At 48.9% G+C, this 15,395-nt stretch overlaps 1 protein-coding gene across 1 annotated transcript in view; it reads right to left on the minus strand.

The window, feature by feature from the left end:
* LOC138447688 (transitional endoplasmic reticulum ATPase-like) overlaps window positions 1-15,395 on the minus strand; it is a 297,423-nt gene that overhangs the window by 26,819 nt on the left and 255,209 nt on the right. The window contains exons 11-12 of the mRNA XM_069603959.1: window positions 4,999-5,163; window positions 1,973-2,095 (exon numbers count right to left, since the gene is read on the minus strand). Coding sequence (XP_069460060.1) covers window positions 1,973-2,095; window positions 4,999-5,163 — 288 coding nt within the window. The remainder of the gene's footprint in view (window positions 1-1,972; window positions 2,096-4,998; window positions 5,164-15,395) is intronic.

Genomic DNA, 15,395 nt, shown 5'->3' on the forward strand with positions numbered 1-15,395 from the left:
TTGGTCGACAAGTCAAATGGTCGATTTTTTAAAAAATGTATATATATATATTTTTTAGGTTTTCGTTTAGGGAAAAAAAGGGGTTTTTAGCAAAAAAAACCGAGTTGGGGGGGACCCCCCCAAAAAAAAAAAAGTGAAAAAACAAAAAACAAATTCGACCATTTGACCTGTCGACCTTTTGGTGTCGACCATTTGTCCTGTCGACCATTTAGATTCGACCAAATGACCTAGAACCCTTGAGGTCACGGTCAACGGTTGCCCATGCCTCCTGGTCCTCCCCGATCTCTGTGCTGCGCTCAACATGGCCGACCACCACAAACTGAGCAGCCTACATGCAAACAGAGAGGGCTTCTTGGGCCCAGTTCTCAACTGGTTCCCATCTTACTTCTCGGGCAGGAACTAAGGTGTCCAGATGGCAAAACCTCAGGCTAGGCCACTGCCTTCCCAACTCTAGTTAGCTTTAATCTATAATGGAGCCGCTGAGATAGCTACACAATGGCACCAATATCTCACTCTACCAATACGCAGTCAATACTCAATTATACCTAAATATCAGTGGTAGCCAGATCATCAAATGCCTCAGGAATTGCCTTACCTGCATCCAAGCTTGGATGACAATCTCAAACCCACAAAGACAGCATTCATCTTGCTAGGTCAACCATCGAAGTAGGATCCATCCATGTGTAACTAAAGGACATGCAACTTGATGGTTCCACACTTCACCAGTCCCTGGACTGCCAAATAAATCGGGTTCACTATAGACAGTATGATCTGGAAATACCTGGATACCTCGCTATTGTTTGTTTTACACAATGGATTTTCCACACAGTTCCTTGTTTAGTGATAATTCCAATTGATTTTATTCATCAATCTGTTTAGTGCGTGGGCTCGTAGTCCCATTGGTGGTCAGCCAATACGTGTTTCGACCCGTGGGTCTTTACAAAGGCTATTGGTAGAAAATGGAGGAAGGTATTGGACGTGTTGTCCTTGACAGCTGTGCTCTGCATAGGGCCCTGTTGTGTAAGTGGAATGGCGACGTCAATGTGTCCTCACGGTGATCCGTGAGGACGCATAGTATAGACAGTACTTTCACCTTCCAATAATATAACAAAAGGGTCCAAAATACCTGTCCCAGCAAACCCTCTACCAGAAGATACAACTTTACCTTTCGCCAGAGGACTTCAGAACCACAGTCCAGGCCCTAGTAATCTCCTAGATACATAGTGGAAAACACCTTCCTCACCATTGCTCTGGCGATACACCTGACTCCACCAAGGACCCCCAACACATGCACATGTTGGTAGTGTAGCTGCACTGGCTGCCCAAACAAGCCAGCAACCACCGCTTGCACACGCTCGCACGTGACCTTACCTAGCAGCAACTTTGTAGAGGCCTCAATCCCTCCCTAGGCTAGAAACGAAATTTGTATGCAAAGAAGAAAAAAAACGGAAACAGGCTTTCTCATGCTACGCACCTGCCTTCTGGAACACTATCCCAGTGGAAATCTAAAGCGCGTCCATACTCTTGCAGTTCTGGAAGGAGCTCAAGACCTTACCTATCAGCTACTATGTAGGTGCCACCCAGTATCCTTGCGTTCCCGGACGACATCCCACCCCTGTGGCAAGCATATCCCGCGCACCTATTGTAAGCCCTTATCTCATGCGCTGTCCTCATTGACATGTACAGCACACAGTTGTTACAAAGGTAGATTTGTGCAATATAAAACCCCAAATACAAATAACAAACATTCCATAGAACTCAGGAAGAATAAAGATACCAAGAATACGGATGTTCTGTGAGCATATGAATCTGGTGCAGAACTAGTGTTACACGTAAACATATTCGTAACCTTTCCACTCAGTCATACTTTATGAATGTAGAAGGGTTCCTCATGGGGAGTGGATTTTTAATCACTTGTTTCTTGGAAGGACACCCACACTGAAAAAGGACGCACACAGGGGCACACACTGACCTGCACCAGCTCCTGCAACTCCCTTTTAACTTCTTCCAGCCCTCCAATGTCCTCCCATGTAACGAGAGGCACCTCCACCAGTGTCTCCCTCAGTGCTGATGGGTTACTCTGACTCAGAGCCCACTATAGGTGAGAAGAGACAATGTAATGTGAGCAAGAGTGGCAAGATAGGTCAATGAATAGAGGGTAACAGTGTCTACTAGGCAAGACAAGGATAATGAGGGGAGAAGTCTAAACAGATGAAAGGGGAAAGGCAAAAGGAACAGAAAAAGGGAAGAGGCACAGACATAAAAAGGAAGAGAAGGGGATACGTAGCAAAGGGGTGATGGACAGATAGCGGAATGCAGAGTGCAACAGGATAAGGGAGAAAGAATTAGAAAGGGAAGGGTTCAGAGGAACAACATGAGGCGGTAAACAGGAAGGAGGATAGATGCAAAGAAGGTAATGGTAAGAGACGTAGGCAGGAGGAATGGAGGAACAACCCATGATAGTGACTGAGAGGAACAAAAGGGAGACGGGGACAAAAAGACCAAGTAATAGGGCCTCATTACAAGTTTGGTGGTCTGGAAATACAGGTCCTGGTAGCAAAATGCCGGCACCCTTTCTGGACCGCCAAACAACAAGTTTGCTGGCAGGGGCACAGAACTCCCGACAGACCTGACCTGCCGGCACCTCAGGCCCCTACCGGCATGCTTTTTCCCTGTAACACCAGCACGGTTACTAATGGGGCTCCATGGGAATGCGAAATAACCGTTCTATCGCCGCCTATGATATCCCAGTAGCACCGGGATGTCATGCGGTGGAAACGGTGTTACGGGGTTGGGGTCAAACCGCTGCAGCGGGTTACCGCAAACCTCGTAGTGAGGCCCATGGAGTGGAAGGATAGAGAGCGAGACTAAATGGGGGAGGAGAGACAGAGAGGAAGTGGTCGAAAGGGGAAGGGAGAGAGATGCAAACAGAGGAAGATGAGAGGTGTAAGCAGAATAAGGGAAAAAGGTTAAGACAAAGTAGGGGGCAAGCAGGCGAAGTTGGAAGTGGCAGATTTGGGAATGGGGAGAAAAAGGCAAGGAAAGGGAAAGAGGCACAATCAGTGGAACAAAGAGACGGGCAGACAGATAAAGAAGAGAGAAAAACAGAAAAGGAAATTGATAGTGCGATAGAGGAGAGGAGAAACGGGGAACAGAGCAGAAAAGGGATGGTGGGAGAGGAAGGTAGGGAAAGGGATAAAAGGTCAGGTAGGGGAAGTTGGAGGGTATATAGACAGGAGAAGGAAGGAGACAAGCAGAGGAAAACAGGCTAATGGTGAAATGACAAGATGGGAGGGAGAGAGGTACAAACAGACAACGAGAGGTAGGCTGACACGAAAGAGAGAGGGGGACAAATAATGCGGAGAAAAGATTTACAGACGCGAAGGGACTGCAACGGGAGAGAGGAAGTCAGAGGAAGGGATAGAGAAAGACATAATGGGATGAGAGGGAGGGGAAGAGAAAGGACGGTAGGAAGACGCAGTCAAAGGAAGGGCGAGAGTGGCAGAAAGTGACGCTTGAAAGGGGCACCGTCTAGAAGGAATAGGAACAGGCAAAGAACGGGACAGAATGAAAAACAGGGACAGAAAGAGCACAACTGGCAGTGAAAAGAGAAAGCAGAAGACAGGAAAAGGGATAGCAAGACAGATGAAATGAAGGAATAGGAAGACAAAAAGCTAGAAATGGTCAGACCAGGGAAGAGTGAGTACAACAGCTGGTGGTAGAGATAGTCATCGGCCTTGAGGTGAAGAAAGAGAGGTGGGGGAGCAGGAGTGATCGAGGGGGAAAGAGATCAAGAAAGAGAGAGAGGGAGACAGAGAGCGAGAGAAAGGAAGGCAGTGCCATGGATAGTGGGACAGTTGTGGAAGGGAGTTAGACATGGTCAGGGGGAGGGAAAGAGAGGAAGAGGAGGTAAGATAAAGGGACAGGTAGGGAAGGAGTGGGAGAGATTTGGGCTTAAGACAGATAGGGGACAGAGAGGAGAACGGATAGTGAGACAAAGCGATAGAGTGAAAGGGAGAGCCGCAAAAATGGAAAGAAGGACAGAAAGTAGTCAGGCATGCAAAGGAATAGCGAGACAGAGAAGGAAAGTGAGAAAAGGGGAGGTATAGGATAGGAGGACAGATAATAATGGAACGCAGCAAAGGAGGAAGTTAGCAGGCAATGGGCTGAAGACAGAAACTGGGAAGAAAATAAACATTTAAAGAGATGGAGTGAAGGAAGGAAAAATAGGAAGTGGATTATAAAATACATAGGGAATAGACATAAGAGGCAATATTCACAAATAGATCATGAAAAGTACATGATATGGATATGAAACTCACATTTAACAAAGGCTGTCTCTCCATAAGACCCATGTTAATGTCAACCACTGTGGTTGGGGAGGAAAGAATTTGATGTGGGACGCTATGGTAATCAAAGGTGAACACTGCAGTGGTGGGTGAGGAAATGAATGAATGTGGCATACAGTAGAGCTGAGTAACAGGGTGCAACATTGGACACGGAGGAAACTATCATGAGGTTCTGTGGTGGTTGACATTGAGGGAATCCAATGAGATATACTTTGGTGATAGCAAATAAAGGAAATGCTGCATGAGATACTCTGGTAGTAGTGATGGGGGGAATCTAGCAGGAGATACTGTGGCAGTGAGGGAAGGACCAGCATGGTATATATAGTATGATAGAGTATGGAATCTAACATGAGGTAACAGGGTGGCAAGTGGGGCAAGGAGGTTACCATGACATACTGTGGTGGCAACTGAATGTGTTCAAAGCGTTCACTTTGGTGGTGGGAGAAGCTGGACAGAATCCAGAACGTTATACGACTCACAAGGGAGACCAGTTTGTGTTGTGTGTGTGTCCATGGCAATCTTCAGGACTATATGTTATAGGTGGACAATCCTGACCAAACATGGGAAGAAAACATGGAAAGGTCATTGTCAATCCAAACCAGCAGGACAGAGGAGTGGAACAGATCTGGAGGTATTCCCACCATGGTACCTGGAAGTCATCCATGGCTACTGCCATAGAGTTCAGGATGTCAGCGTCAATGGTGTCGTCCTCCAGGTCGATGACGTTCATCTTCTTGCGGATGGCCTGCAGCGCAGCCTCCGAGCAAAGGGCAGCCATGTCAGCCCCCACATGCCCATGAGTCTCCAGAGCTACCTACAAGCCCACAGAAAACAACAGGTCAGCCCCAGTCAACCTTTAGCCCTCTGTCCCAGCACTGTGACAGGAATCACCTCTGTAACTTGGAAGAGTCACACTTAACCTTTGAGAGATTGTTTCGATTATCAAGCATTAGTACATTGAAGTGTGTATTAGCCAATGAAATGACTATGAATATAAGCATTAACCTCTGCTATCGACCAGAATCTGATTCATCTGATGGGATTGCACACCTTTTATCTGCCAGCAGCTTTTCCTGCATTTCCACAGTGGCCACGTTTCATTAGCAAGAATTAACAATATTACCCCCTTGAAAAGACTCCACATCCATTTCTTTGTGGCGCCGGATCAGGTGTTAAGGCCATTAGCTCCCCGGGTTACCAAAGCAGCAAGTCGGGATGCTAAAAAAAAAGGATTTTCCTTCCGGTTGTACGAAGGAAAATCCTTTAGCAGCATGGCCGCCATTGAAAGGGAATGCAGCGCTCCATATTGAGTCCCTCTTCCCTTTCCATGGCGGCCGTTCTGCACAGAGTGGAATGTGCGGCTGCGGCGGCGAGTGCCACCGCAGCCGCAGAAATGTAGGTTGGGGCACTTAAAATTTAAAAAACGGGACGGGGAGTGGTGGGGGAAGATGGCGGTCAAGCCCGCATTCCTAGCCACCTGATTGATCATTATCACCATGCTGGGTGGAGTCAGCCAATTAGGAGGCTAGGAACACGTGCTGAAACGGCCAATCCAGGCTGAATTCTAAGCCACCTGATGGCTGGTTCCCCCACCCGTCATCTTCCCCCAACCATATGTACCCTTTTTTTCAATCCATCCTCTCCGCTTACCTCATTGCTGTGGCAGCAAGTGCTGCTGCTGCTTCCACTCCGTGAGGCCGTCATGGAAACAGAAAAGGGGCTCTGTATGGATCCTCACCTTCCCAATCCACGGTGGTCTTTCTGATACAGTTTTTTCTTTCCGTGAATGGGACACCGCTGTTGTACCCGCCCTGCGTCCCGCTACGCGGTGACGCAGGGTGTTCAAATAAAAGCCCCGCCCCCAGGACGGGAGGCAGTTCCGTGGCAGTCAGACCAGCAACGTGTGGCGTGTGTTCCTTCGCTCCTTCCGGAGCTGCGCCACTGCTGCCTACTTCTGAGGCCTTCAACGTTCTGATCCCCAGCCGCCGCAGCGCTGGGCACGAACTTAACACTGGCGACGAAGGAAACGGGACCCAGAACATGCATACGATGCCCTGTCGTTTGTTTGCCATAGCAACGGCAGATTAAATTTTTGGACACCCGGAGGTGGGGACATGCAAACCCCCCCCACAACCCCTGCCCAAAAAAAAAATATTTTTTTTATTGCCTCTTCATCTCCCTACATGCCCAATTTGCGGAGCAGAGATGCAGCTCCCATGCATGGCTGTAAGGAACTGCCAAATTGACCACTGACATCTAGGGGTCAGATTCAACACGGCACCACACACGCGGAAGGCACGTGTGATCACAGAAACCGGACAGTGTGAGCTCCTGGGACAAGGCGGCAGGCCTATCTACGACGAGCATGTGAATTCACCCACAAGGGGGACCACAGACTCCTACAGCTAACTACCAAGGTGAGGAGGAACGCCCCATCAAGGGAAAAGTGGGGCCCTGCCATGGCGTCCGGCACGTCCTCCCCCAGGCCTGGCACACCATCTAGACTTGTGGCAAACTTGCCGGTGTCAACACCGCAAGCCCGCCCACAAGGGGGCTCCTCTGTAATGATACAGCCATTTGACCCATTCACGGATCCATCATCAGTTGGCCCCCGGTGGCAACTATGGATCCAAAAATTTGAAATGGCAATGGAATTTAAGGACATAACTACTGCCAGAAAAATGAGATCGCACCTGTTGTTAAATGTGGGGGATGAAGTGCTACGGATTTTTAACTTGATAACCATCGATGATGGCCAGGACATTTACCAGCAAGCGAAGGATGCTTTGATGGCTCATTTTCTCCCCCAACTCAATCCCGATTACGAAACGTTTATATTCTGTACCACCATTCCAGCAGAAGAGGAGACCTTAGATGCCTACCACACCCGACTCAGAAAGCTGGCAATTACTTGCGAGTTCACGGATGTTGAGAAAGAAATCCAGAGACAGCTCATCAACGCCATCCAATCAGAGAAACTGAGAAGGATGGTACCGAGTGAAAAAGGCATCTCCCTAACACGCATTCTGGAATTGGGTCGTCAAAGAGAACTAGCACACGCTAGGGCAGCTCACATGGGCACCACACTTCAAAAACTGCAGCCTGCCCTCACGACAGCAATGGTAGCCCAAGTTACCAATAGACAGTCGACAAGGAATGAGACTGGCGGAAATTACACACATGCCAGATGGCAGCCACGAATCCCGGGACCCATGGAGTGCGGATGGTGTGGTGGACCGCGACATGGACGGCGGAACTGCCCGGCGCAAGGGACAACATGCAGTGCATGTGGCAGGAAGGACCACTATGCTAAGATGTGCCAGTCATCGGGTACCCCACAACCGCCACCACCAAATCCTCAAGAGAAGAGTGGGACCAAGAAAAAGAAGCAAGCAAGTGCCCGGCGGGTGGAAACGACAAACTCTTCGACCGAGGAAGAAGGGGATGACATGACCAGGACCCAACAGGAGATTGGCAAGGAACAGTGGAAGAAAGGGAGAAAGGTCTACCTGGTGTCAGCCCTAAATCATGGACATGCCACGCCGAAAAAGGGGCTCAGAAGGTGCGTGCCAGGTCACACTCCAAAACCAACAAATATGGATGACCATAGACACGGGAGCATCCGTAAATGTCATGCGCATAAGTACTTTTCGAATACTGCAGCCACAACCGAACCTGAAGGACACAGACACTTTGTTGTTTGCATATGGTTGCAGGAAACCTCTACCGGTGGTTGGCAGATTCCGCCCTACTCTCAGCCATGGTGAAAACATGTTACTGTCAAAAATCTATGTGGTAAATGCGGGCATCGAATGCCTCCTTAGTGGTGATGTAGCTGAAGATCTGAGGCTAGTAAGGTTCATCTGTCAAGTAAAGGAGGCACAAGAAGTCGAGAAGATCCTGGCACAATATTCCAACCTGCAAAAAGGAATAGGATGCTTAAAAGGAAAGGCAATCAGACTCCACATTGACGAGACATGCGCGATTAAGTGGAAAAAGAGCTCAAAGAGTTGGAGGAAGCCGGCATAATAGAAAAAGTAACGGGACCTACACCATGGGTTTCCCCGATGGTAGTCACAAAAAAACCCAAACAGCCTGGCAAGGGCCGGATCTGTATAGACATGCGTCTCCTGAACGCTGGCATCAAGCGGGAGCGCCACATCACACCTACCCTGGACGAAATCGTGGCTGATCTCACAGGGTCAAAGATTTTCTCCAAAGTTGATTTGAAAGCAGGATACCACCAGCTAAAGTTGCACAGGGAATCTCGATACATAACCACTTTTTCGATACACATGGGTTTGCGAAGATACAAGCGCCTGAGCTTCGGTATCTCGTCGCCTGCCGAAGTTTTTCAACAGACAATTCAAGAGGTCATCCGGGGCATACCAGATGTCCTAAATGTGAGTGACGACATCCGGATCCATGCTCAGGACAGAGAAGAACACATGAGGAGGCTACAGATGCTCCTTGGCAGACTAGAAGGAGGTGGACTAACCATTCACAAAGAAAAATGTGAATTCTTTCAAACAGAAATATCGTTCTTTGGCTACAAGTTCAGCAACACCGGCATCTCACCGGAACCCCAGAAAGTTGCAGACATCCAGGCTGCGAGTCCACCCACTACACCCACTGAGGTGCGCAGTTTCTTGGGGATGGCCACATACTGTGGGAGATTCATCCGGAATTTGTCCACACTCTCGGAACCCCTTCGAGAACTTACCAAGCTCAACACAAAGTGGGAATGGGGGCAAGTGTGTCAGGAAGCTTTTAAAAACATCAAAGAGTCACTGTCGGCAGACACGAAAATGGCGTACTATGACACTGCGCTCCCAACTGAACTATATGTGGATGCCAGCCCCGTAGGCCTAGGGGCCATCCTCATGCAGGTGACCAAAGAGGGTGAGAAAAGGCCAATTGCATACGCGTCCAGAGCTCTCACAATGACGGAGCAGCGATACTCCCACATTGAGAAGGAGGCAATTGCCGTACTTTGGGGGTGTCATCATTTCCACCTCTATCTGTATGGCAGAAGGTTCACAACATATACAGACCACAAACTGCTGCTGCCAATTTTCATGGGCGCATCCTCCCACCCGCCGGCCAGAATAGCCAAATGGCTGTTACATCTCCAGCAATACAATTTTGAGTTGGCCTATCAGCCGGGAAGTGGAAACCCAGCAGACTTCCTCTCAAGATACCCTCGAGCGGCGACTCCACAGGAAGTTCAAGTAGCCGAAGAGACAGAGGAACACATCTGCCAGGTGGTGCGTGCCATGAGACCAAAGGCCGTCAGCATAGATGACATTGCAGATGAAACACACAAAGACCCGTGTTGTGACCTGGTAAAGGACACTATTATCTCAGGCGATTGGATGTCCTTCATGAAGAACACCCACAACAGGACAATGGAAGCAAAGACGTTTCTCACGGGGATGTTCACCATACGTCAGGACCTATCAATCACGGAACAGGGGTTATTACTCAGGGGAAATCGTATCATCATCCCGCCGAGCCTTCAGGACAGAATAGTGGTGTTAGCCCACGAAGGCCACCAAGGGATGGCCCGGACAAAAGCTCGAATCCGGCATTGAGTGTGGTTTCCGCAGATAGATGAGAAGGTCGAGAGACTAATTAACACCTGTCTACCATGCCAGATAACCGGAGCTCCACCTGACCCAAAACCAATCCAGTCAGCAGAACGAGGACTTGACAGATGGTACGCAATAAGCATCGATTTTTGAAAACTGCGAGAAGGCCTGTACCTCCTAGTGGCCATTGACGACCACTCCCGATATCCTGAAGTCGAGATTGTTGACTCCACGGCAGCGGAGGTGGTCATTCCTGCTATTGAGAAGATGTTTGCAATGCATGGACTGCCCACAAGAATCAAGAGTGATAATGGCCCACCATTCCAAGGGGAGGAGTTCAAACAATACCTGCTAGAACTAAACATACGTTACCATCACATCATGCCAAGGTGGCCCCAGGCGAATGGGGATGTGGAACGGTTTATGAGGACACTCAACAAAGTGCTGTGGTTATCACGAGCAAACGCCAGTCCGTGGAAAGTTGACCTATATCGGTTTCTGTGAAACTATAAGGTCACGCCTCACAGCACGAATGGCATCCCGCCAGCTGACCTGATGTTTGGCACAGTCATAAAGTCGTCCATACCTCACCACCCCAGCCGAAGCCCAGACAGATTTGACAATGAGTGAATCGAAAGAAAGAGGGTAGGAGCCAATGCACACATGAGTGCAAAGAGGAGGTCAAAACCATCCAACCACCAAGTGGGCGACCAGGTAGTCATGCTGCGAAACCCGACAAAATCCAAGTTGGACTCTCGCTATGAGTGTACCCCATGGACTGTCAGTGAAAGACAAGGAACCATGATAACTGCTCAAAGAGGACACCGACGGGTGACCCGAAATACGTCATGGTTTAAAGCTGTGCAGAGAATCCTATGGACTGACGGGGTATGTCCCCGAGAAGACGAAGACCCCCTGCCGGACAAGAGGGAACCTGCGCACCAGTTTGGAGAAGATGAAGTGAATGACGGAACGTGGGAGCAGTGGAATGAAGCAGAAATGGGTGAGCCGGACACGGAAGGCGAGACCCCCAAGAGTCAGTGGGGCCCAATTCCAGGGGCGGGGGATATGGTTTAAGAAGTGCCACCAAGCCGCCAGCTCGGCTCAAAGACTATGTGTCGTAGCCAGCCCCACGAGGACTTGTAGAAGGGGAGGCACCTGGTTTGTAGTTTTGTAGTTTTGCAGATATGTATGACATGTTTTGTCTGATTTTGATTTAAGTTAAAATAAAGGAGGAATACACGCTACACGGTGACGCAGGGCGTTCAAATAAAAGCCCCACCCCCGCGAACGAGAGGCAGTCAACCCAGCAACGTGTGGTGTGCCACTGCGGCCTACTTCTGAGGCCTTCAACGTTCTGATCCCCAGCCGCCGCAGCGCTGGGCACGAACTTAACAACCGCAAGGCGACCCGTTCCCGAAAAGAAAATACTTTAAATTAACCCTGTTCCAGCCTGTGGAACTGGTGCTAATAGCGTCAAGTACCCATTTCAAGGGATGGAAGGGGTGACAACCTCCCAGGGCCCTTGTTAAATGCCCCTACTTTGCTCGGGTCTTTAACTCGGGCTCCATGCCGTTTACACCTGTTCCAGCCCTTTGAACGGGTGTCTAGCGCTTAAGTATATCTTGCTGCAGCGGGATATGCAACAACATTAACAGATGGAAATGTTAAGGTGCTTGATTGTGGACATCAAGGACAATGAGGTAGGAGTGTTTGTTAACCACTGATATAATGCCCTTTCCTGTCTAATTTTGTTTACTTAATTGTTTTTTTATAACGCACCTAATACCGTACCTGAGTTTGGTTTCTAAGCACAGATCTGGGATTTGAACCTCTGTCGCTCTGCGTGGTCTTGATTCCAAGACCAGCTCATTGCCCCTGTGCTATCCTCCGTTCACCATATATCATGGTTACACACTGCTACAGGTTGTCTTTTTCACGTTGTGGTCGAATGAGAGGGATTGTCTTTAAAGGGAGCCATTCCAAGAAGCACAAATACCTTTTTTTCCAAACAGACACAGTTCTCCCAGAACACATAGCTAAGGTGTGGCTGGGGGCGTTGCCAGCAGCCATGATGTGAGGCTGCTTCAAGAGGAGCTCCTCCCTGATCCTGCAATCTCCGTCAAAGAAGGCGAGAATACATATAGTATACATAATAATAAGTCTCGGAGTAGGGCACTGAACGTTTCCCGGTCTGCAGGACGTTTCAAAAGGCTGGTTTGCCGAGCACACATCTTCCGAAAACGCATACGTCCTGCTATACAAAGGAAATAAGATGGCGATCGGAAGAGGAGAGCGGATCGCAGCAACAAAGTCCGCTGTGCACTAAGTAAGGAACGGAGACGGAGCGAACTACTCCCTTGCCGGGTCAAGATCCTGAGGAGTAGGTGCCCACAATCACATGACAGCCACGCAACAACAATAGTGGGCTTGGCCGCGAGGCAGTAGCTGGAACATGACTACATGCTGTGAGAAGGTGAGCCTGCGACCTGCCTTGCGAGGACCGATTGGCCCGCGGCGGCTCTGGCAGTCTGGGAGCAGAAAGATATACAGTGTGGTCTAAAAGAGTACTGGAGCTTGTGAGGGAGGAATAAATATAATTGCTTGTGCAAGCGAGGGGAGCATAAATGAATCCTTCCTGCCTGACTTCAATCCGCCTCCTCTCTGTGCTGCATAGAGGTGTATTGGACCCCCACTAGCCGAGGCCACGAGAACTGTGTGTGAAGAGGAGAATGCACGAAAGCAACGGCCAGCGATGTGGGACACAAGAATTACACTATTTACCCAAACATAACTACGAGAAGCGCGCCTGCTGTAACAGAGCTGAGGGAGGGATCCAATTCTCACTGCCCGTGACCAGCATTACTTCTGCCACATTTGCAGGTGCCTAAAGAGGTGGAGAAGGCCCCTATGAAGCAGAGGAGGTGTTGGGCATACTAACTCAAACCTCCCCCTGCCGCGGGTTTGCGAACCCATGCATTTAGATGACCCAAGGAATCGACGGTGTGACCTGGACAACACCAGGGACATTGTAGGCACAGTGTAAACAATGACAACAAAGTGAACACAGGGCCGTCACTGCCCAGACACTGAAAGTTTGTTGTACGATTGCCTAAGCTGGGGCTGCCACTAAAGGGGAGCTGCATAACTGCGCAGGAGTCCATACATCTGGGCACAACGTAACGTGGAGGGATCTTTGAACGAATAATCCTGGCTGGTGGACAAGTGGAGACTGAGTGAGGGGCGGTCAGGCCAGTGCATCCCACGGCCCTCTTGTAGGGCAGATTTGCCCCCTGGGAACCAGTGAAGAGTCATCTCGAGTCGAAGCCTGCAGGGGCCAGCATGAAACCATGTGAGTTAGAAGTGCAGTACTAGGAGTGGGGACAACACAAAAGTTGTACCATCCAGAGAAGTCAATCTCACTGCGCACTAAAAAGCTAGATGCCTCCCAAGATGGCCAAAGGGAAGGAATGCCAGAAAACACTTCACACTACACAGTACCCCCACCACAAAGGCCTAAAGACAAGATGGCTACATTGTGCAACAATGAAGGGGAAGCGCATAATCAGATCCTGAAGGCAATTGCGGAACTTAAAACAAAACTAAGCACCAAAATTGATGAAGTAATAGTTGATGTTGGGCTAGTACATCAATACGTAAGGAAACTATCAAAAGGGACCACCAAATTGGAATCCCAAATGAAAGAAAATAAGACGATGGGACAGGACAATGGTGCCCAGATTCATATTTTGCAACAAAAGGTTAACCTTCTTGAGAGCAGAGTGGAAGATGCAGAGGGGAGAGCGCGAAGAAACAACATGAGAGTGGTCGGTCTACCTGAAGGAGAGGAGGGCGCGCACCCTACGGCTTATATTGAAAATGTATTTATACAAGACATTGGACCAGGAACCTCTCGCAGGGATTCACAATAGAGAGCGCGCACAGGGCGCTCATCAGGAAACCACCACCCGGCGACCCTCCAGATCTGATAATAGCGAAAGTGTTAAACTACAAGGACAGAGAGAAGATTTTGTCCTACTCCAGGCAGGCCAGCACACTGCAGAAGACATCAGCAAAATTAGCCGTATACCCAGACAACACCTTCCAAGTCCAGAATAGTAGGGCGCAGTTCTCATCGACTAAGGCCAGGCTCCGCAATGCCGGGCTGAAGAATATGCTAATTTACCCGGTGAGACTGTAGGTCCTATATAAAAACCACACTCTATTCTTTGATCATCCTGAAGAGGTGCAGGAGTGGAAGGACAGGGAGGAGATCAGCTCTCGATCTGGAGATGATGTTTCACTGAATAAAAGCAAAGACACCCGAAAGAAGACACTGGTGGTTGTTGACGACAGGACAAGGAGCGGGTGAATATGGTCATGGGAGCACACGATAGGAAGCCGTCGAAATGTACCAAGAGTAGGCAATGCACGCGGGGGGGCCGGATTCTCCTTTGAGTCCACTGACACTGCCTATTTCGCTCACTGGCAGGATGCGAACTCCGGATGAACTTGGAATCCAGTGGGAGAAGCTTGCTCCCAAAGCTGCAACCAAACCATCCTCAAGTTTGGTTTGTTCCTTTTTGGGTGCCGGCTTTCTCTGGCCCAACCACTGCGCACAACCTAGGGGCTACTCCCGCAGGCAGTGGCGAAGAGCGGACATGCCTAACCATGGGTATCAATGCTGGGCTATTTTTGGTAGTTGTGGTAGTTGGAGAAGTTATGTGGGTACCTGTGTTACCATTAATAGTAACTGAGCAGAGGATCTTCTTCCAGAAGGTGGGTCGTGTTGCACGAGGTAAGGGGAATAGATGGGGATATGGCTAGTTTGTCCTGTTTACAAATGTATATTGCCTGCATATGTTGGACAATGGCTAGTGAGATTAAACTATTAACCTGGAATGTTCAGGGTTTGAATAATTTTGTTAAAAGCAATAGGGTGTGTAACTTCCTCCAAATTGATATAGAACTGTTGGGTTATTCCCTAAACCGCGCTATGCTCCACTATGAAATAATGGACAAAAAATGTATTGGCTCCCAGTAAAGTTTGTTGATGAGCATGTCGACATTTACTGACAGTATTGTTATGCTATACAAATGTGATATTAAATCAAACATGAATGACACTTTGTCGGTTGTCAATTTGTTCTCTACTTACCCAGTGCCTGGTGATAAAGACTCACATTTGAGAAATAGAAGAAAAGCGTGTACCAGTTACACAAGTTGATCGTGGCCGAATAAATGGGTGAATCAAAGCAAAAACAGAAAAGAACCCTGTATGAATGAGTGCCTATTTATAAGTGTGCTATATGCCGACACGTGTTTCGACCCAAACGTTTGATAAACCTGGATCAAACGGGGTATGTGCCAGGCAGGAACATGGCCTGGAATTTAAAGCGTCTTCATCATATCATGCACAGTACAGCCACCTGGGAGACACTGTGCGCCATCGCAG

Source organism: Ambystoma mexicanum, chromosome 3q (assembly GCF_040938575.1).
Source record: "Ambystoma mexicanum isolate Mex_15411 chromosome 3q, UKY_AmexF1_1, whole genome shotgun sequence".
Classification (NCBI taxonomy): Eukaryota; Metazoa; Chordata; class Amphibia; order Caudata; family Ambystomatidae; genus Ambystoma; species Ambystoma mexicanum.